The sequence below is a fragment of the Pongo pygmaeus genome, chromosome 2 (genome assembly GCF_028885625.2).
Source record: "Pongo pygmaeus isolate AG05252 chromosome 2, NHGRI_mPonPyg2-v2.0_pri, whole genome shotgun sequence".
NCBI lineage: Eukaryota > Metazoa > Chordata > Mammalia > Primates > Hominidae > Pongo > Pongo pygmaeus.
This window is the reverse complement of record NC_085930.1, coordinates 182,740,347-182,764,367: the sequence shown is the minus strand read 5'-3', so window position 1 is coordinate 182,764,367 and position 24,021 is coordinate 182,740,347. Positions and strand designations below refer to the sequence as shown.

Below are 24,021 nucleotides of genomic sequence, written 5' to 3'. Positions count from 1 at the left end.
GTCATTGCTTAAATCTGATTTTTGCAACATTTTACAGGCTTTCATGAAAATTATGAGCTATGCTTAAATTGCTTTAGTGTTATCATTTCATAGATACCAAATGAATAGGATTACAGTAAACAAAGAATTAGGTCTTAACTTAAAAATTATTTTAAAAATAACTTTGTTCAATTCCCTAAAGTAACAAATGGAACAGAACTGAAAAGTAATAATATTACAGTTTTAAATTGGTAGGATCTTCATTTTAACTTAAACCATGTTTGCACATAAGCAACCATCTGGATAAAAAGTTTAAAATTCAAGAAATATATTAAAAAACTGAATCATTTTGTTGACACAAAGTCAAACACTTGGATATATAAAAGCATGTGGACTAATGCATCGTATCCTATCTTGATAGAAAAATACCAAAAAACAAATTAAAAGAACTTCTCAGGAGGGCACAGAAAATTCATTATCTGTAGGAAGGGTCATCGTGGTAAAGGGAGCTATCACATAAAATTTGAGTTTTGACTTGAACAGGAGTCTCAGTACTCCTAACAGTCATGTGAACTTGGGCAACTTATTTAACCCCAATAAGCTATAGTTTTTCAACATTTAAAATAGACATAATAATAGAAACATTTTGAGATCATTCTGAGGATTAGTTTGGAAAAAAGTGGCAATGTCCTTAGTGTCCCTCAAGAACTTATGTCCAGCTGAACCTTCGGATGTGACAGTTATAGGTTGAATTGTGTCTCCCCAAAATTCTATATGTTAAAGTCCTAACCTGAGTACCTCAAAATGTGACCTAATTTAGAAATGAGATCGTTACAGATATAATTAGTTATGTTGAGGTCATTAGGTTGTACCATAATCCAATATAATTTGTATCCTTCTAAAATATTGACCATTGGAACACAGACATATACACAAGCAGAAGGCCATGTGAAGAGACACAGGGAGAAGACAGCCATTGATAAGCCACAAAGAGAAGCCCAGAACTGATTCTTCTTCGCAGCCCTCAGAAAGAACCAACCATGCCCACGTGCTGATATCAGACTTGTTAGTCTCCAGAACTGCAGAACAACAACAACAACAATTCTGCTGTTTAAGCTACCCAGTGTGTGGTACTTTGTTACAGCAATCCAGCAAGCTGATACAATGACCTTATCTGGAAATAGGTTTTTGTAAATATAATGAAGGTGAGGTCACACTGGATTCGAATGGGCCCTAAGTCTAGGGGCCAGCACCTGTGTAAGAAGACCGCGTGAAGACACAGGGACGTAGGGAGACACACAGGAAAGAAAGCTATGTGACAACAGAGCTAGAAATTGGAGTGATGCAACTACAAGCCAAGAACAGCAAGGACTATTGGCAACCTCCAGAAACTAGAAAAAAGCAGGGAGGTACTCCTGTAGAGCCTCCAGAAGGAGCCAATCCTTCCCACTCCTTGATTTTAAACTTCTTGACTCCAGACTTTGAGAGAATACATCCCTGTTCTTTTAAACCACACAGTTTGTGATAATTTGTCACAGCAGCCTAGGAAACTTATACAAGAAGTGTTACATAAAGTACTCTGTCCAGTTATAAAAGGCTATGTGAAGATTTATGATTAGAAATTATGCTTCTACAACTTGTCCAGAGTTTAAGGTGATCAAACCCAGAATGATTCTCTGGAATTGTTACTAGCAAATGTCTATACTGGTGTGATGTTTGAATTCTGCCATGTCCTAAACTATGTTAGCATGTACTGCCAGGAGAGGAAGAAGGAGAAGAGTATTCATAGGAGAAATATTAAAGACCAGAATATTATCTACAAAATGTGTAATGGTAAGTAACATAGAACTCAACTTAAAAAAAAACCATTGCATTCTAATTATTAAGCTCATCGAATGCCATATATGTGAAAAGAATACATAAGGAAAGATACTACATATGGTACGAGAAAGGATAGCAGTTTCTACCAAGAATTTATTTTCTAGCATAACTCTTTCTGCTGGTGGCATAAATCTTAAATGTTTTCAAGTTCAATCTCAGTTTCTATAAGAAAAAAAGTATTTATTCTTTGGAAAAATTGAATTGGACAACTATAATGGTCTTTTAATCATCTGCTTCAGGAGACTCTCTCTGCCTGTCAGTAAACAATGGAACAATTGATGTTGTTCTTTTAAAACTTTACAGCCCTTTAGATCTACTTCATTTCAGAGTCCCAACTTACACTGTTTAGCTTTTAGAAGACATAACCACATCTGTCCACAGTTACTAATTCAAATATGAAGCCAAATCTCTGGTTCAATATAGTTTTATGTTCATCTTCAAACTCTAAGTGAATTAGGCGTTATAATTATTTCAGTGTGTGGTGATTTTTCTACTAGCAAATTGACCACCAATTTCATTTGCTATGTGATCTTAAATCCCATATAAACATGATTCTTATTGTTGCTTTGTGCTGTTTTTGTTGTTTTGTTTTAGTTCCTCCATTCTAAAATAGCCCTTTCAAAGGAAAGAGTTGGCCAACAACAAATTATGAATCTTTGGGCAAGATAATTTAACTTCTTTGTTCCTCCATTTCCACATCTGGAAAGTGACGGTGAGAACCTCATGAGGCTGTTGCGATATCAAATAAATTAATACGCCATGATGTCTAGATCATAGGAAGATCTCACTGATGTTAATTCTATCTTCATTTCCCTTAACATTACACATCAAACAACTGAAATAGAAAGAATCAGATAAGAACAGAACCCCACCATACTTCTGCCCATGCACTCACTCATGTACTGTGCATAGCAACATATTAATTTTTCTACCTATGTTCCTTTAATTCAAAATCTGCAAATCCCACCTTTCTCACCCACTGAAGGATACTGTTCCAGAATTTCTACCATCTTTTGCTTATATTTAAAATTGTTAATTTGCTGCTGTATAAAAATATTCCTTTATTTCTTCTATCTTAACCTACCATAACAAAAGCAACCTCTATTTTCCTCACTTCTCGTATTTTTCTGATGCCTTTTTAAAAAGCAAAACTCTTTAAAATAATTATTTATGTTAAGCCACTCCAAATCTTCACCCATTCTCTCTTAGACACACTCCAGTGTGTAAAACCCACACCACCCCACAAAAGTTAATTTGGCACAGTTGATCACTATGCCGACTTGGAGACATTTTCCTTACTTAACTTCCAGGCCAAGAAAAAAATCTTGGTTTACCTACCACCTCATACATAATTCTTTCTCAGTTTCCATTGCTTTCCTTCTCTTCTTCCAGACCTCATAATGTTGGAATGTTCCTATAAATTAAACCTTGGTGTCTTGTTTCTTTTGTTATCTTCATTCACTTCCTTTTATTCTCGCTCAAGCTCATGACTTGAAATCTTTACCTTCTATATTAGAGTGACTGCCAAATTTATATCTCTACATAGACCTTTCTCTCTATCTTAACTCAAGATATTGGTTCAAGAAACTGGCTTTTTGATGTCTTTACTTGAATGTCTAAGGGTCATCTCAAATTAAACGTGTCCAAAACTAAACTTATTTTTGTACTCTGCTTCTCCCCAAACCCTTCTTCCTTTCCATCTTAATTGACGGCAAATCTATTCTTCCAGGTATTCAGATCAAAAACATAGTAATCTTCTTTGACTTCTTCTCTTCTTTCACAGCCCACAGCAAATTGATCAAGGAACGTGATCTTTAAAATACATGAAGAATCTATCACTTCCGTAGTTACTACCCTGGTTTGAGCCTGGACCATGACCAAGTCTTACCTGGAGCCTCCTCTTACTCTCCCCATTTCTCCATGCTCTCCTACAACCTACTCTCAATACATCCGCCAGAGTGACTTTTTAAAAATATCAAGTCAGATTATTCTGAATCTCATTGTCTCTCTCTCTTTTCCCCCTTTCCAGATCTGCTATATTCCTAATTGTTCCTTAAATATCCTTTTCTAGATACTCAACCTTATCTCCTTCAGATCTTTGCTCAAATGAGGTAGTCCTCATTTTATTTTTAACTATTTTCTCTCTCCATACCAGCACTCTTGGTCTTTCATACTCTGTTTCAATTTCTCACCCTCTCACACCTTTAAAGTTTTTATTGTGTTCATCATTTACAAACTGTCTCTACCACTAGCTTGTAAGCTTCACACAAGCAGGAAAGGTTTTTGTCTTCTTTTATTTACTCTGTACCTAGAGCAATAGTCAGCACAGAGTAAGTACTCAATAAATATTTGTCAAATGAGTAAGTAAATGAGTGAGAAATGCATAAGCAAGAAGGAAGAACATTCTGGAATATAATCCCCTTTTACAGTCTTAAAAACCTTGACAGTACTAGGAGTCATTGTTATACATATTAAATTAGGAAAAAAATCAGTCCCTATGTTAAATAGACAACCAGACAAACCAAAAATCTGTGGAAAAGGCTCTTGAAAGAATTCAATATTATCAGGTAAAGACTATGAACCAGAGCATGTAAAAGTAAAACACTTTTGAAAATCACGAACAAAATGCTCAAAGAGTAAATGATTGTACCAGAGTCATGTATAAAGATTTTAATCTTCTGCACAATACAAATTGGGGTAAATAAAAAAGCAAGTTAATGTCTCACAAGTGCAGGAATGAAAATTAGTTCTGTATCCATCTTAGAAGAGCTATGCAAATAATAGCAAAAGTGCTGGAGAAACACAAGACTACACAACTCTAGAGAATCCATGAGCCAGAAAATGTGTTTGTGAATCCTCTCTGGGTCCTTTGTTTCTCCTTCTCATGTTCACTGCCTAGTATTTGACCACTTTCTTGTTTGTTAGCAACTCTCACAGGAGAGCAACCTAAAGAAACAGAGGGAAACTTAAGCAAGGTAAAGCAACTCCTTGATAGCAGCCAGGAGGAATATGTGGGGATCTTAGTCTGGACAGTAAGAAGCATGTGGTATTATTAGATTGGCGCAAAAGTAATTGAGGTTTAAAGTATTCACTAAATGATTACTGAATATATTTTTGGAAATTGGCTGCTAACATTAGCTTGATTCAATTCAATTAAGGTCAGCATTAAGTCTGTCTAAAATATGGTCAACTGATAGAATAAAAAGAACTCATGACATATTTGAATGTGTTAAAGAAAGAAGGAAAAAAGAGAGAGAGGAAGGATGGATAGATACAAGTCTCTGTTATGGAAATCATCACAGAAGGTAACTTAACATAACGAAAATCTATCTAATGTAAAAAAGAATTAAGGCCAAACCTGCCTCTACCACTAACTAGCAGTCAGTGGTAAGGTTGGAATACCTAACTTTTCAGAGTCTACCTTCTTACTTGTAAAATAGAGATAAAAAGTTTAAAACTAAAAAACAGAGAGAGTAATATACTTTCCCCCTAATGTTGCTATGATGATTAAATGGATAAATTATGCAAAACACCTAATAGATACAACCAGGTGTCTGTTCTCCACAACCAAACTCCAGTTTCTACCATGTTATCTGCCTGTTTGTTCAAGTGTTGAAAATCATCTCATTTTAAGAATTCATTCTTCTTTTCCATTTTGTAAGGATAAAACTCTGAAGAAATATCTAGAGGGTAATTAACATATGGCTAAAACTATCATGGGAAATATTAAAAAACAGATTAAAAAGTACAACTGGGACCTGTTTTGAAACAAAAGGCAGCCTATTGATAAAAATGAGCTTTTTTCTTAAATTGCAGGAAAATACTGTAAATGGCCTATTTAAAAATTATAGAACAACATCTCTTGGAGGAGGAATAAGATTTCTTTTCTTTTATACACACCAAAGTACAGAAAATGCTTTGCTCTTTGTAAAGTTGTTTGATTATAAGTTCTATGGGAAGAGGACTGACTTGAATAGTATGTGGCTTGTAATTGGCAATTAGGAAATAGTTTTGCATGAATACAATATGCACAGATTATAGAGTACTTGGCTCAAGGATGGGAGTCCATCTGTCTCTGCAGGTGATCCATACATAATAAAAGAATAAATAATAACAAGACAGGATTTTAATGGCATCTAGATAAAAGGCAAAGCAGCCATTCTCACAGTTCCTGAACCATCATTCATAAAGTCCTGGCAAAGCAACTATTCTCACAGTTCCTAAACCATCATTTATACACTCCTGGCATTCTACTGAAAATCTCACAGTCCACATGCAGTATATATTAGTATATACATAAACAGATATAAAGTGACTAATAATTTCTTGACTCCAAAAAACATGGTATCTTGAAATAACCAAAATAGCCCCTTCATGGTAGAAAAATCATAGAAAAAAAACAGGTAAAAGTTTGGAAAAATGATTTCTACTCCTCTAGTTAAAAGCTAAACTCTAAACTTTAATTTTTGTTTATTTTAAAAATACTATAGAATAAAATTACTTGTTATTTAGACTGTAGGATAATGTACAAACAGCTAATAAATGAGCAGAATGTATTTAATAATAATAATAGGATATATTAAATTTCCAAGCCAAAATGATTTTTAGAATGCATAGTTAATAGTATGAATAAGCACAATAGATTTAAAATGTAAACCACACAGGCTCAAGTGGGCATTGATAGATGTTGTCCTCATTCTAATCATTACTTAGTTCAGAGTTTGTGAAGGTAAATAGCATTGCCTACACATCTCTTTGCCAACTCTCTTACTAAAGCAAATGGAACCAACAATACAAAGAACAATGAAAAAGAATTTTCTAATAAATCTTTTATCCTCTAAAGTTGTATGAGAAGAAAGGTCACTTTCTCACTTACTAGCTTACCTTTTGGTGCTCTTATCTTTTTCTTCATCATACATATTTTTATTTATTATGCTCTATTTATACATTCTTCAATAGCATCTTTATTTATGACTTTGTGAATCAACATCTTTGTAATAGGAGGCAAAAGTCACTTAGCTAATTACACATGCTTGATAAGCTGCATAATAATAACTACTGCAGTACTGTACATTAGTTGAAGGTATGTAAATTACTGCAGTTATTTTCATTTGCAGAAAAAAAGAGACTTTTTTTAGTCATTTAAAACACCCTTGTTGCCTCCATATCCATCTTCTTAAGTATAGTGTGCTTTTAACCCAATTCATAACATCAATAAAGAATGAAGGTTAAATCTCACTCTACCAGTATTACCCAAGAAATAAGAGCAAAGACAAAGCAAACAAAAAAAACCCCTCAATTTAATGCAAATACTTCTAAACTGAGTTATGAATTTTGTTATTTATAAAGTGTCTTCCATATAAATGCAATCCCAGTAAAACAGAACAGTTTAGACATTCCCTGCCCCACAACGATGCTATAATGAAATCTGACTGGGTCCAGCCAGGATATTAGAAGTACATAGAGAGAGAGAATGTACAGGATTAGAATATTAATATGACTTCTGTATGAAGATTGGAAATTCTACAAAGTCATGAATAAGGTCAAAATAACACCTAGATGATTTACTGCCATAAAAAAGCATACTCTCCTATGAGTGATTTACTGAATGTTATATAAAAGTGGAGTGTGGACAAGCTACATTCAGATGCAAGCTTGCAGCTGTCAGTGTCTACATTTGCTCAATCTGGCTAGAGGATGATTTGAAGGTTGATTTAATTGTAGCTTCTGAATCATGCACTTCTCTATGTGTTAAATTGTTTAACGTAAATATAAAAATGTTAAAGTAATTTTAAGACTGTAAATATTTAGTATCAAATCTGCAAAATCTCATTCTCCTCTGGAAAAGTGACTAAAAATGAAAAGACTAAGAAAAAAACACTATTACCTTAATAATAATAATTGCTCAATAATTATGGAAAATTTACCCTTAGGAGGAGAAAGTCCATAGAGTGTTCAGAAGGAACGCTGAGAATAAACAAAACAACTAGATTTGTGATTTAGTGATCAAATTCTAAGAGGAACACAAATATGTATCTGTAGAAAAGAGTTCAGAGATCAAAGTTGCCAGTTCGTAAGATAGCATTGTTTGAGTTCCTTGCAGGTATCATAATAGCCTAAGTACATATTCCACTAAACACAAACTCAAAGCAAAGATTCAACTCTTGCCGATGCTACCAGCACCAGAACACAAGGCACAACCAATGAGCTTTGCCAATGTAATCTACTCAGCTAGAGCTCTCCTTAAACACCTTTATATTCCTTGACAGCCTTCATCAGATTCCAAACATCACCTAACCATTTACTTCCCAGCATCAGCAAATCATCCTTAGGGAGAGTATCTTGTTCTTCCTCTGCAAGCTTTTTCCCCCATTTTTGATTTCCACTTTTATACATACCTCCTTTTCTACATATTTTCTTGCCGGGCTTTCTGGCACATTCCTTGGATATTCTTTTTACTGAAAAATGAATAGAAGACTAGAAAATAACATGGCGCTCCATCACAGACCGCCGGAACATGCAACACCACTATCTAACTCAATATGCTCCTGCATTTACTGAGTGCGAAAGATCCCCAATTCGTTGAGCCTGCACATGCAATGAGGAAATGTTGATGCATCTTCTCAGAAGTCATTTGGTAGGAAATGGAAATTAGAAACCCATTTCTACCTAAATATACGTGCTGTGGAGGAAAGAAAATGAGTAAGCACAGGAAAAAAATAAGTACAGATACACTGACACACATAAACAAAAAGAGCACCATGCACGCATGTAAAATATGTCTACATGCCAACAGGAAAAGCCATGCATACTACCAGTACACATGAATTAATATTGTTAGAACTTAGAATAGAAAAAATATATAAATATATCTCCCTGTTTTTCCTGCAATAAACTCACCATCCTCAGTTGGGACATATATATTTAAATATAGGCAGTCTTCACTCTGGTCTTGCACATATGATGAAACCACATCCAAGTTATTAGTAAACCACACAGGAAGCATGACTTCTGGCAATCTGCCATCAATGATATTCTGGGGACACACAGGAGCAAATTGAGTGGCATTTCTGATATCTGACCAGGGAGATGGTGGTTCTGGAGGCTGAAAACGACGTTCCCCTGTTGGTGGGGCTGCATATGGAACCCCAAGAAATTGAATAACAGGCCCCAAAATTTCATTATTGAGTTCCTTCTTAATCCCTCTTATCTTTCCAAAGTTGGTAGTCACCAGTGGGTCCACATCATCCAATTTTTGTGATAGCACATGGCCAGCCTGAAGCAAACATCCCAACATACAGAGAGTCAATGGGGCACCCAAACCCCGGTGTACCAAGCATGCCATCACTGCTCTCCAAACATAATTTGGCCACGTGCATCTGGGCAGTGCCATGGTCCCACATTAGTTGTCTAGTTGTCTGGTTACAGTGAGGCAAACGTATTTATATCCACTTGAGAAAGACTGTATAATGGTAGAGTATACCTCCGATTTCTCACAGGGGAGCTTCTCGAGAAAAACTCTGAAAGATCTTCAGACAGCAGATATCTCCCATTGATTTCACATGTATTGGAGCAGTATCTTCAATCATCACTATTTATCCGACCATATCCCTATTGAACATTCTGTTTTCCATATTAGCAGTGTGGCAAGAGTGGGCACTGACTGCAGATTTCTCTCTTATAAATCAAATCCAGTTAGCTGCAGGTCTATATCCTAGAAAAAATGAAAATAAATCATGAGCTGGAACAAGCTAACATAGACAGTGTGATAACTAGATGTTTTACAATCTATAGAAATACATTAATAATGACTAGCATCAGGTAAGTTAAATGTTACCATAGGAAAATCATGGATTGAAGTGAGATGACAAGTAAACTAACTGATTATAAGATTACTGAGAAATGCATCTGCTGACTTTATATACATTTACGTGGAAGCAGGCTTTATTAAAATACACAGTTTTAGAAACATGTCACAGTAAAGTATTTAAAAACACTGAATGTTAGGTGTGAAATTTATACTTTATTAATAGTCTTCAATCACTTCAAGCAACAGATGATTAATCTGTTTCAGTTTTAAAACCCAATAGCAGAAAATATTTTAAGAAACTGGCAGTAAACTAGCAGAACAGATACAAACTCTGTAAGAATGACTGTATGCATTGGAAAACAAACAAAAAGGTGGTTCCCAATCCTATGCTTATCAAAAAAAGGAAGATAATATGAGGACAAGAAAATTAATATGAGTTCAGCTATGATTGTTCAGATGAAACTACCTCACTTCCTTGCTGTGTCTCAAATGTTTTCATAAAATTTTGCTTATAGGTTTTCTATTTGAAGTTAAGATTCAAGAATTTAAAAGAGAAAATGGCATGAGATACAATTTGTAAAAGAGACAGAAGTTTACATCTTCTTTTGCAGACAAGTTATTTTACCATCTTGCTATATATTATAGATATCAATAAATTTGCAATGCAAAAATTAACTTACGAGTCAAAGTCAATATATTTTAAATTACAGTTTTTTTCTCACTGTCTGTTAGAGATCAAAGGAAGATTACAAAAAGAGAGTGTGGTGATTAAAAAAACAATCATACCTAATCACGGCATCTTGCATATTAACACTAATCAAACATCTATCACTGTTTACACAGTTCAACTTAAACTGCATCAGACTAAAATATAACATTCAGTGCACTGCAATCCATGGAGTAATGTGATGTTAACTGTCAAATAACGTACAGCTCAAAAAATGTGCCTTTTCTTGTTCAAGCAACCTTTTGAAGTGCTTACTTTGAAAATAAAGTGTTGATTTGTATTAGAGATGGATCTATACTGTATATTATGGGAAGATACCTAAAGAAGTGTTGGTCTGGCAGTGAGACTGCCCTGACTTTGTGTTACTTAAAAGGAGATTGTAAAAACTATATAGGGCAGCAGGAGATTTGGTTCTGGCACAGTGTGTCTTTAGCTCTGAACAATCCATCACAGAATGCTATAAGGAGATAAATGTCTTTCCTCGAAAATACTTTAGTCTGTGTTAATTCACATACCTTTTCTGTGAAAGCACATGAATATACAAAAGACAGGCTTAGACCAATCCAATTCCTGTTCCAGAACTCTAGCATTTATCGAAGATTCAGCTACACAAACCCATTTCTGTAAAGTGTATATTATGCTTATTCTTGTGCAGCATCATAGTGGGCCACAGCATGAATGAGTCTTTGCAAGTTCCTTTTCGTGTTAAAAATGCACTGCTTTGACACCTAACTCAGAGAACCTGTGGTGAGGTCTTAAAAGTCCATCATCATGTTTTATTCAACCTAATTTTCAAGTACTCTACAGCAATTTCCAAAAGTTTTTCTCCACACAACTGATATCAAATACTTGTTTTGTTATGAACAAAATAACACTCCTTTTTTTGTACTTAGAAATCCCTGTGTTAAGGATAAAGAAGCTCCTATTTCCCACTGATGTGCTACTTTAACGCAAATTGCACAGGATTGGAATTCTGCATGCCATGATGATGGATTTTCAAATTTGAATGATGTTTAGCTCCTGAGGTTACAAAAATATCCCATTTTACATGTTGTATGTTTGCAGAACTATAGTATTGACTCCCCAAAATTTTCAGAAGTTGCTACTCTAATAATAGCAGTCATCCAAGTCAAATGTAAAAATATGGCTTATTTAAAGTACTACAATTAAAAAAAAAATGCCTAAATAGAAAGTCTCAAATTTGTTGACAATTTTTCCCCCTATTTATTGATGCTTCCTTAGTATATTAAAAAATCCTCAGTTTTCATGCATTTATGTCTCATTTACAACCCTATGAAGTGGATTCAACAGTTATCCCCTTCTTACTCATGAGGAACTCAGACTTGAAGAGGTTAATTTTTACCTTGGCCAGGGTCTCTTAGCTAATTAGTAGCAGATCCAGGAGCCCACTGCTATCTGATTTAAAGGTCATCCTTATGATCACCGCTCATGATACAGTCCCTCAATTCACAATTATCACTTTTTAAGAAATTGATCCTAGTGTTATTTAAAATTGAACTGTAAAAATATTTTATGTTTCTTCAGAAGATGAAGTCTCAGTAAATATTCATAGGACAATTTCATAGGACAAAGAAATTATTAAAAAATGGTCTACCCTATTCTTATTGGAAGTTAATATTTTATTTTGCTATATATTTTTATACATATTTTATCAGTTTTACTCTATTGAATGTAGTGATAGGTTTCTCTTATGTCATTACACAAAATCATGTTAAAACAATGATTTGTGTAATAATTTGGTTATTTATTAGTAGCCCAAAATCCCCAAACTATGACAACCTAAATGTCCATCAATAGATATTGATAAATTAATTACGATGTATTCACAAATTCAAATTGTATATATTAGTGAAAATAAAGGACCTAAGCCCAAATATCAACATACATAAATCTCAAAATTTTTGGCAAAACAAGTCACAGAAAATTAGGTACAGTAAATACTATTTAAATAAAGCTTAAAGTATATAAAAGAATATTATATATTATTCTCAAATACATAAATACATAGTAACAGGATAGCTGTCATCTCTGAGTAAAAAGGAAAGAAAATAAGGCTCATTCTAGTAACTAATCAATTAATTGGGCCAATTATTTAATAGACAACTAAGACGGATAACCCGTGGTAAGGCCCTAAAAGGCCAGCAACAAACTACAGCAAGTTTGACAAAACCTTAGTATGTGATTTCTCTGTATTCTTTTGTATGTTTGAAATATTTCAGAATACATTAAAATAAGAAGGCCGGAAAACTCGTACTCAGTAGACCAAATCAGATATTACCCATAGATTAGCCTATCAATCCACACATAGGACTAGCTTCGTCTGACTTCGAAGTTAATGGGGATACTAGCTCATAAATTTCCCCATTATTCCTCTTTTTGACTTAAAGCATGTATAGTCCCACTAAAAGAATAAAATAAAAATAAATAATAATTAAAAGTGCATCATAAATGGTAATACATTTTCTCCCTTACATTAATTCATCAAAAGCTGGTCCCTCAACTAGTTTGTTTCCGAGAAACTCAGAAAAAGGAGTAGGGAGAACTGTATGGGATGTTAGATAATTACAGTGGGTGGCCACATTCATCCAATCTTTCATTCACTCAACAAACATTAGATACTTACAATGTGCAAGCTATTGTACTGAATGCTAAGGAGAACTGAAAGACATGAACAATCTACTCATTACTCCCAAGTAGCTTATGACATTGTAAAGGAATAAGTAATCTAAAAAAAATTACTCGAATGCAAGATGAAATGTGACATGTGTTCCATAAATACATGATGAATGTGGGAGCAGGGCCTAGCAGGAAATATCTGACTTCTAACTTTACGTATCTTTTACATATCTTTTTCTAAAAAAAAAAAAAAAATTATGTTTTTATTTCTACCTTGCTTTGTTTTCTTGTTTGCATTTATTTGTTTTCTTGTTGAACTCAACTCCTCCCTGCTAACTTTCTTACCTGGGGCAAGACTTTGCACGTGTGTTTTAAAAAATATCTTTATGTCCCTCATAAAATCTGTATGAAAATTTGTTATATAGTGCAAGCATGGTTAAATCTCAGTTGGTCTGGATTGGACAGCATGCTTACCATTAGAGCTCCCTGGCTTGATGGTGACTCTTAACCAATGCTATACAACATACAGTGGATCCTTGTTATTCATGGTAGTTGTTCTATAAAGTCATGATGAACACTAAATTAGGGAACACAGACCTTTTGTTTTTAAAGACATACACATGTATGTGTGTGTGTATATATGTGTGTGTGTGTGTACACACACGTACATAGATATACCCACATATATAGATATACAAATCTCACATAGATTATAGGTTAAAATCCTTAATGCTTACAACTAGTAGATTCTGTTTTATTTTATGAAAGAAAAACTGAGGTTCTAAAGCATTAAGTGCCTGAGGCCGCCTCACTAACAGGTGCTAGAGTTGGGATTAAAATGCCCCGCAATTGATCCCAAAGATGAAGCATCTTGCACTGCACTGCATGGCCTCTACTATCTCCAACCTGTGTTCATAAAGTTGAAAAAGGAAGGCAGAGCAATGCCTTGTTTGACTTCAGCTGGCAAGATGCTCATAGGGTGACAAAGTTTTGCTGCTTTGCTCATGTCTGTGGAATGACAGTAAACGTGCTGTAAGTGTTGATTTTAGGATTACAAATACATTTTAGTGAATAGACAAGTCTGCAAATACAGAAACCAGGAATAACGAAGATCAACTGTACTAACTGAAGACAAATAATGTTTTGCACTTATAGGTCTGTAGGTTGTTTGAAGTCAGGCCACCCTAGCTTACCAACTATATATGGTAATAATAAATGGATACAAAAATGGACTTAGTAATACTAATTTAACAAATAATGCAATTTAATAATATCTGGTTTCAGCAGAGTGTGGTGAAACTTGATGACCAAGGCTAGCCATATACTTGGAATTTATCTATGTGATTAGTTCACTGTAAGAGAACCTGACCACTGACAGATACTGGGTTTCCTGTAGCAAAATGTTTCATATGCACTAGTGGTGGTTAAAGACCTAGAGACAAAAGGATATTCTTCGTGACCCAGGAGCGGGAGAACAAAGAAGCCAGAGTCTGACGTTTTTAAATTCAGTTTAATGCATATCCTTCTTCTGCTGTTGCCATACTGTATTCTTTGCCTGTAATAAAGCTGTCCAATGAGTATAAACTGTCTGACGCCTTTCAGCAAATGAATACTTAAAGTAACTAATGTGTAATTAACTCACATAGTCTTAAAATGGGATGAATCAACAAATGAACACATTTTTACAAAATGATATTAGGCTTCAAAAGAAGAGACAAGTCTACCTCCAGTTAGTAAATTAGAAACGAGTTCATGAATCAAGGGAAATTTGAGATGGGCTTAAAAGAATGAACACGATTTGGACAAACACTGATGGTACAGAAGGGATTCCACAGCAGAAAGAATGTTCAGTAGACACTGTGCTGCTCACCCTTCCTGAGGGCAGCTCACATTTTAAAGACTAGTTCCTGCCAGTTTACAAAGGCCTGGCCTCCTTTTCTCAATACGGAATAATCAGAGGAGCCCCAAAGCTCCCCATGAAAATGGGCAGAGGGAGGAGTTGGTTGAGATTCTCCTACTCCCTTACAGGAATTGTTCCCAATGGCACATCCCAGGAAACTTCTTGTAGACAAACCTTCATCTCAAAGTCTTATTTTTTTCCTTTGGAAGCCTGACTTATGACAGAAAGAAAAGTAAAAGGCTTTTTTGAGGAAGGCACAGTCTAGTTTGCCCAGAAGACAGAGTAAATGAGGATGAGCATTGGATAAGATTGAAATGGCAGGCTAGAGCCAAATCAAGCAAGCCCTTCGTTAAGAGGCTAAAGAGTTCGGATTTTATTCTCCAGATGATGAAAAGCCATTACACACTCCTAGCAGAAGGAAAGTATTATCAAATTCATTCACAAGAAAATTAAACTGGCAGTATTTTGGGACAGAGACCTCTAGAGCAGCGTGTTCATACTCCATCACAAGATGATTAGATAAGGGAACTAAATGGTTGAACTTCTATTTGCCATTTTTAATGTAAAACAAAAAGAGAAAGCAATTAAAGTTTGCTAATATGAATACATGAGGTAACAGCAGTGTCATCACAAGGCTATTGATGCATACAGCACTTACAGTGTTCTTGGGGAGGTAGATTGGTCTGTAGTGCAGTTGGTTAACCACCAGTAGCACTTTGTTATTGTTAATTGTTCATTTTCAATGTGCGGTGATGCATTAGAGTTTACATCATTGGATAAATAAATTTACACATTTGTATCAAGTTGTAATTAAAGTAACCCTTAAAAAACAAACTACTGGATTAACTTTTTATCAAATATCAATGAAAGGCAGTACTAGAAATACAATCATAAATAAAGAACTGTAAAAAGGCAAAATGAAATTTCTACTTTTAGGACAAGCTCTTCTTCAGCTATATCACAAGATTAAAAATAATGGCCATCTAATCAGATATAATAACAAATCAGAAAAAATGTTTGAAAACCTCAAGAAGATAACTTGAAGTGTGAATTAATGCCCATTTTATTAGCTGTGAACTGTGCCCTAAAAATCTCAGTGCCTTGATATTAGTGAATAATGCAATGAAGTCACCAGTATTTATTAGACATTTTAAAATACTGTTAATTTCATCTTTCTCATTTTCTTAGTGCCTATTTTTGTGTATGTTGTGCAATCTGATGATAGAAATATTTATTAAATATATATGTATATTCCTACATAAATCTTTGATAACCAAACCATATTTTTTACTAAAAAGTAACATATATGTATATATGTATACATTTTTCACCTTTTAGCAAAAATATGGTTTGGTTATCAAACGTACGGACCAGATACAAAGGTGTGGGAATCATTACCTTTGTGAATGAATTGGTGTAAAAGAAACCAGAGAGAATCTTAATTCCATGTTCAGTTTGAAATATCAGCTGGATTCATCCACAATTATGTGAAAATGGCAACAGAAACAGCTACTATTGTAGGTCACCCTCTACTTGCCAATCGCTGTCCAAAACACTTTATATAGTTCATGTCACTTAGTCTTCACAACAGATTTATAAGCCAAGCCCTCTTATTTGAGGTGAGAAAAACGTGGGTGAAAGTGGTCAGATAACTCTCTGAAGGCCACAATGCCAGGAAAAGGCAGATCCAAGAAACAAACCCAACACTGCCTAACTCCAAAGAACATATCCTGAACCTTTGTGACACAGGAGTTTGTGCTCTGTACCTCAGTGAGACCAATTCAATAAAGTCCTATGCTCAGGTTGAGAAACTGAGGAGAGTGAAACACACAGAATATCAACAGAAGGAAAATAAAAAGGCTGCTCATCCTCTTGCTGGGGTTAGTTAACAGTCATAATTTGCAGCCGCTCCAAAGAGTGTGGTATTGAAACTTTTTTCCAGCAACATTCAATAGCCTGGGGCAGAGAATAAATGATAGAAGTCAGGGTTGGGGATAAGGAAGGAAAGAATGGTAGAACAGCAAAGAACAAAGGTTACAAGAAATGGTAATCCTAATGTTGAACGGATCGACTAAATCTAAATATAGACGTAAGCAGTACCAGAAGGACACACAGGGGAAAAGTATAAGACAGTTAAAGCCAAGGCCAAAAAGGGTTTACTCTGAGATGAGAATATCAAAAGTTCAAGATCTTGATCACGGAGAAGTTCCAAGGGATGCCAGGACCCATGTCATGGCCATATTAACATGAGGCTATTGAGAACTAAAGTGGTGACAAGTTTACTCTGCCATGAGCATCATTTAATAATAACTGGATTAATGACAAGCACCAAATGAGTAAGTACTGGGGCTAAACATTGAGCTAACTGCATCATCTCCTTTATTGTCTCTGAGTACCATGAGATAGAGATCATTATCATCTCCTTGTAACAGATAATTAAATTGAAGTCAGAAACACAAAGCCACAGTAACATCCTTCAATAAAACAAGAGCACATTTTATGGATGCAGTAAGCTTCAACAAATAGAAAGAGATAAGGCTGAAGAATTAACACTCTCTAAAGACAAACGCTGCCTCCTTCTTAATTTTGCCCAGAACCTCCTTCTGGGAGAAATTGTGGGCAGCCCTCAATAGTATTCCAGAGTTGCATGATATTCCCCATTTCTCTGCAGAGTATATAAATGGTTCTATTTGTTCTCTTTACCCTTGGGCTACTTCCACACTAAATGTACCTCTCCAATAACATTAAAAAAAAAAGAGAGAGAAAATAGAATGTTAATAAGAAAAGGCCAACTAAAACTTAACATTAATTGGAGAAAAAAAATTACCAATAAAATATTTTTTAAAATAACAAAGAGTAAAACATGAGTACATGGTAGACGTTATACCTGGTAGTAAACTAATTTTGTGAATAAACAATACTACTGGAAGGTAACACACATGATATGGTTTGGCTCTGTGTACCCACCCAAATCTCATCTTGAATTGACCTCCCATAATTCCCACGTGTTGTCGGACAGACCCAGTGGGAGATCATTTGAATCATGGGGGTGGTTTCCCACATACTGTTCTCATGGTAGTGAATACGTCTTAGGAGATCTGATTGTCTTATCAGGGGTTTCTGCTTTTGCATCTTCCTCATTTTCTCTTGCCACCACCACGTAAGAAGTGCCTTTTGCCTCCTGCAATGATTCTGAGGCCTCCCCAGCAGTGTGGAACTGTAAGTCCAATTAAACCCCTTTTTCTTCCCAGTCTCGGATATGTCTTTATCAGCAACATGAAAATGAACTAACACAGTAAAATGGTACCAGTAGAGTGGGGCCACTGCTGAAAAGATACCCAAAAATGTGGAAGTAGCTTTGGAACTGGGTAACAGGCAGAGGTTGAAACAGTTTGGAGGGCTCAGAAGAAGACAGAAAAATGTGGGAAAGTTTGGAACTTCCTAGAGACTTGAATGATTTTGACAAAAATACTGATAATGATATTGACAATAAAATCTGGGCTGAGGTGGTCTCAGATGGAGATGAGAAACTTGTTGGGAACTGGAAAAAAGGTGATTCTTGTTATGTTTTAGCAAAGACACTGGTGGCATTTTGCTTCTGCCCTGGAGATTTGTGGAACTTTGAACTTGAGAGACATGATTTAGGGTATCTGACAGAAGAAATTTCTAAGCAGCAAAGCATTCAAGAGGTGACTTGGGAGCTGTTAAAGGCATTCCATTTTTTAAGGGAAGCAGAGCATAAAAGTTCAGAAAATTTGCAGTCTGACAATGCCATAGAAAAGAAAAACCCATTTTCTGAGGAGAAATTCCAGCCAGCTGCAGAAATTTGCATAAGTAACGAGGAGTCAAAAGTGAATCCCCAGGACAATGGTTAAAATGTCTCCAGGGCATGTCTAAGGTCTTCACAGCAGCCCCTCCCATCACAGGCTTGGAGGCCTATGAGGAAAATGTGGTTTTGTGGGCCAGGCTCAGGGTCCATGTGCTGTGTGCAATCTACAGACTTGATTCTCTGCGTCCCAGCTGCTCCAGCCATGACTAAAAGGGGCCAAGGTACAGCTCAGCCCACGGCTTCAGAGGGTGCAAGCCCCAAGCCTTGGCAGTTTCCACATGGTGTTGAGCCTGTGGGTGTACAGAAGTGAAGAATTGAGGTTTGGGACCCTCCACCTAGATTTCAGAAGATGTATGGAAATGCCTGGATGCCCAGGCAGAAGTTTGCTGCAGCAGCGGGGCACTCATGGAGAACCTCTGCTAGGGCAGTGTGGAAGGAAAATGTGGGATCAGAGCCACAACACAGAGTCCCTACTGGGGAAACACCTAGTGGATCTGCGCGAAGAGGGCCACCTTCCTCCAGACCCCAGAATGGTAGATCCACCAACAGCTTGCACCATTCACCTGGAAAAGCCACAGACACTTAATGCCAGTCCATAAAAGCAGCCAGGAGGGAGGTTGGACCCTACAAAGCCACAGGGGTAGAGCTGCCCAAGACCAGGGGAACCCACCCCTCGCATCAGTGTGACCTGGATGTGAGACCTGGAGTCAAAGGACATTATTTTGGAGCTTTAAGATTTGACTGCCCTGCTGGATTTTGGACTTGCATGGGGCCTGTAGCCCCTCTGTTTTGGCCAATTTCTCCCATTTGGAATGGCTGTATCTACCCATTACCTGTACCTTCTTTGAATCTAGGAAGTAATTAGCTTGCTTTTGATTTTGCAGACTTAGCTGGAAGGGGTTTGCCTTTCTTCAGATGAGACTTTGGACTATGGACTTTTGGGTTAATTATGGAATGAGTTAAGACTTTTGGGGACTGTTGGGAAGGCATCATTGGTTTTGAAATGTGAGGACATGAGATGTGGAGGGGCCAGGGGCAGAATGACATGGTATGGCTCTATGTCCCCACCCAACTCTCATCTTGAATTGTACTCTCACAATTCCCACGTGTTGTGGGGGGTACCCAGTGGGAGATAATTTGAATCATGGGGGTGATTTCACCCATACTGTTCTCGTGGTAGTGAATAAGTCTCATGTGATCTGATGGTTTTATCAATAGAGTTTCTGCTTTTGCATCTTCCTCATTTTCTCTTGCCGCCACCATGTAAGAAGTGCCTTTCGTCTCCCGCCACGATTCTGAGGGCTCCCTAGCCATGTGGAACTCTAAGTCCAATTAAACCTCTTTTTCTTCCCAGTCTTGGGTGTGTCTTTATCAGCAGCATGAAAACAGACTAATACAGCACAGCACTGGAAGCAGCACTCAGTTCATTGGGCCCAACTTGTTCACCAAGATTGTTCTTCCTGGAGAATGCTTTTCCTATCAGTTTCCTCCTGGAGGGACCACAGCTAGTACCTTTCAAGGCCTGGCTCAAAAGTCAATAAGGCTTCCTTCCCTAGTCCTTCAAGTCATAAAAATACTCCCTTCTTTTATCTCTCAAAACACTTATTACATTTTTTGCAACTAAACACACAGTACTTTTTTCCACAGTAATTTGTAATCTCAGTTTCCATCTTCATTCCTATATTTGGCAAATAGTACTAGGCACTGGAGAAGACAACATGAACAGGAGAGGAATGGCGCTAACATTCATGAAGACAAAAAAGTAACTATTGGGTAATAGGCTTAGTACTTGGGTGATGATATAACCTGTACAACAAACCCCCATGACACTAGTTTACCTATATAACAAATCTGCACTTGTACCCTTGAATTGAAAATAATTGTTTTAAAAAGACTGAAGTTCACTGGGGGAAGATAGACTTTAAGTAAGTCAATTACACAGAGAGCTATCTAGTAATAAATACTATACCAAGAAGGATAATGCAGGGTATTTCTAGGGGAGATTTAAGAATGTGAAGTGGGAATGATGATCTTCCTGAAGAATTAATCTGGACACTGGGGTCTGAGATTGAGTAGGAGTTGGCAATTGAAAACCAGGGTATAGAATGTGCCAGAAGTAACAGGAAACCCAAATGCTGTGGAGGTTGGGGCTTTCCAAAGAAATCACTGTGAACTGAGAGAAGGGTAGCCCATCAGACTGGAAAGGAGAAAGGATACGACAACTCAAGAATTTGAGTTGGCCATTTTAGGGGTGTGAGATTTTATCCAAAGTATGATGAGAATCATTATAATCATACAAATGACATGATCAGATTACCCTTACACTTTGAGAGTAGAGGGTGTGTCTTTTGAATTGTTGATTTTTAACCACCATCCCCAGAACAATGCATTACATTGGAAGTCCTCAGAAAATATTTCTTGAATGAATGACCCATTAATTCATTACACTATTTTTCATCAATTAACACAACCCTCAGATTTTATTTATCCATCTGTGATGCTTGACCTCTGTGAAGGCATTAGCTTAATTAAACTTGCAGCCAGGGGGGATGAAACATAGAAGAGGTGGAAACAAATTACAGTACAATGGAAATTTCTCATCATGTAGGAGTGTGCATAGATATCCATACAGACTGGCAGCTAATTCCATTATTGTGTGGCAAAAAAGAAAATACAATAAGATTCTAAGATGCCATAATAGCTTTTCTGACAACAAAAAGAGAAAAAGATTAAGGTGACAGCATTGTCTTTTGCATTACAAAACTGAGTATTTCTGCTATAACCATCATTACAACTAATGGCTAAATATTAGATAGCTTCTTCTTTATTTTGTTATTCTGAAGAGAAGGAGGGCTGAAAAAAAAATTAACATTAACTATATCAGTTTTACTTTCTATTTATTCTGAAACTATTTTCAGGTGTAATCTCCAAATATTAATTGTTAAATCTAGAATCTACTTAGGAAGCCTGACTTCCAAATGAACAGGAAGGTGAAGGGGGCAAGAGGGGCAAAAATCAATGAGACAGAATGTTATTCAAAAATCATGGGCAATAGTTTTAATGTATATGTAAACTACCACAGGATACATTTTTAAAACCAATTGATGACCCTGTGATCCCACAGAAGAAAATGAATAATCACTCGAGAGCTCAGAAGAGACAGCCTGGTAAAGCTGATTACTTCCCTTGATATTAAGTTGATGCTTTTGTCTGGAAGGGGCCACCTTTGGGTCACAAGTCATTGCTTCCAGAAGCAACTTAATTATGCCTGCTAGTATCTTTGTAGAGAAGCTAGCACAACCTAAAAAGAGTGCTACATTCTCAACTCATTCTTTAAGCTTATGTTTGTTTGTAGTGAGTTGCTCATGCCTGGGAAGAGTGGAAAATTGCCATTCCTGGTTCCCTGCTTAATTAAAGTCCAGTTAAAAAAATCCCTTGTTGCCAGAGAATAGCTGCGACTTTGGCAGAGGCAGTGCTAAGTTTGAGTATGGCCCTGTGCCAGGGTGTGTCAATCTTGACCCCTTGGAGGATGATGAGCAGAGAGAGGGTAGTTAAACCTTTGTGTCCATTCAGTCCCAGGCTTTTGCTGGAACTGGCAAATACTATAGTGACTATTGTTTAAGGAGTAGCTGTCTACTAGGAACTGGACTAAGACCACCAACGCCTTTCACATAAGGCACCAAACAGCAATAATGGTTTCCTGTCACTCCTGACCTGGCTTAGAGCTCAATCAGTGATCCAAAGGAGAAAGAATATCACACTAGCAATCTTCTTTATATATCTACATCATTTTCTCCCTTCATATAAAAGTTATATTAGTACTAATAACAATAACAAACTTCAAAATAATGCCCTGTTCATGGGCCATTTGTGTAACACAAATAGTATATCAACATATTAATGAATAGAATAGAACATTAACAAAAATGTAATATACACATGGAATATAGGTTGCCAAATAAAGTCACCATTTAAATTCAAATTTTATAATAGGGAGAATGGGATTATAAAGTTTTACAAAATGGAAAAAGATCTTAAGTAATGACGAAAATCCCAAACCGTTATACTTTAAATCTTGTCTTATTGTTCATGTTCTACCTGTTTGAAATAACTTTTAGTAATTCCAACATTCCCTGAGATATCACATTTTTTTCATGGAAGAAAATAGCTCTAATGTACCTTCAGTAAATTATAACAATATAAATAATCCTACTATACTTGTAAGTCTTGATCAAATAATTTATCAAAGTGAAGTATATAAACTCCATATGAAATCACTGAAAAGCTTCAATTACTATTTGTCTCTAATTAATATTCAATTTTTGAATAGAATCCTTCCTCCCTTTGGAATTTTGTACATTATTTAAAATTATTTGTCAATTCAAATAACTACTGATTATACATTTTTTTAAAAAGCAAAAATGAAGATCCCAGGTATTCATTACATAAAGTGGTTACATGTTTAGTTACTAACATCCAAGGCTAGAACACAAGTCGATTTTCATTCATTCATTCAATAAATGTTTATTGATCTCCAGTTATGTACCAGGTACTGTTCTAGGTGATGAAGAGAAATACACTCAGCTCCGAACAAATCAGACAAAAATCCCTACTATGGTGGAGGTTATACAGACTACCAGTACAGTATTCCTTCAAAACAAAAAACGCTTTCCTTCTTAGATGTTGTTATTAAAGACCATGGCGTAAAATAACAGGGACTTTTGGCATCAATCTTGTAGTAACATATGTATTAGAACACTTGGCACAGTTAAACAGGTAATGAAACTGGTGACTTTTTCTACCCATAAGAAAAAGAATAGATAACACTGTCACTTGTGTGTAAAGTGTTGGACAGTAAGTAATACAGATTTAAATTAGAAATGACAGATGCACTGACTTGAAACATAATGGTTGCTGAAGTGAACTTTTATTCCTTTTAGCTCTATAGTTAACTACTAAATTGCTCAAGTTTTATTTTCAAGGTGTGAATACTGTGACAACCATTCACAATATTCACAACGTTCTATGCTGTAATCACTTTTTCTGGTCAGTTCTGTCATAGAACTGGTGGTTGTCATATGGAAAAAACTTATACTAATGATAATCTCAAGTTAGATTTTATCAAATCAATATTACTTGATTACATGTTTGAACTTGTTGATCTTCCAAGCACAGAAAGTATTCTATATGACAATATGAGAGTATTCATTGTGACTATTTTTTAAAAAGCAATGACAATTTTCAAACATTACAAGTAA

General features: G+C 35.9%; 1 protein-coding gene across 4 annotated transcripts in view; it reads right to left on the bottom strand.

The window, feature by feature from the left end:
• NLGN1 (neuroligin 1) overlaps positions 1-24,021 on the bottom strand; it is an 889,933-nt gene that overhangs the window by 682,106 nt on the left and 183,806 nt on the right. For all 4 annotated transcript variants that reach the window (XM_063662430.1, XM_063662428.1, XM_054482481.2 and 1 more), the window contains exon 2: positions 8,761-9,574. In XM_063662430.1, the coding sequence (XP_063518500.1) occupies positions 8,761-9,253 (493 nt within the window). In that variant the 5' untranslated portion in view covers positions 9,254-9,574. The remainder of the gene's footprint in view (positions 1-8,760; positions 9,575-24,021) is intronic.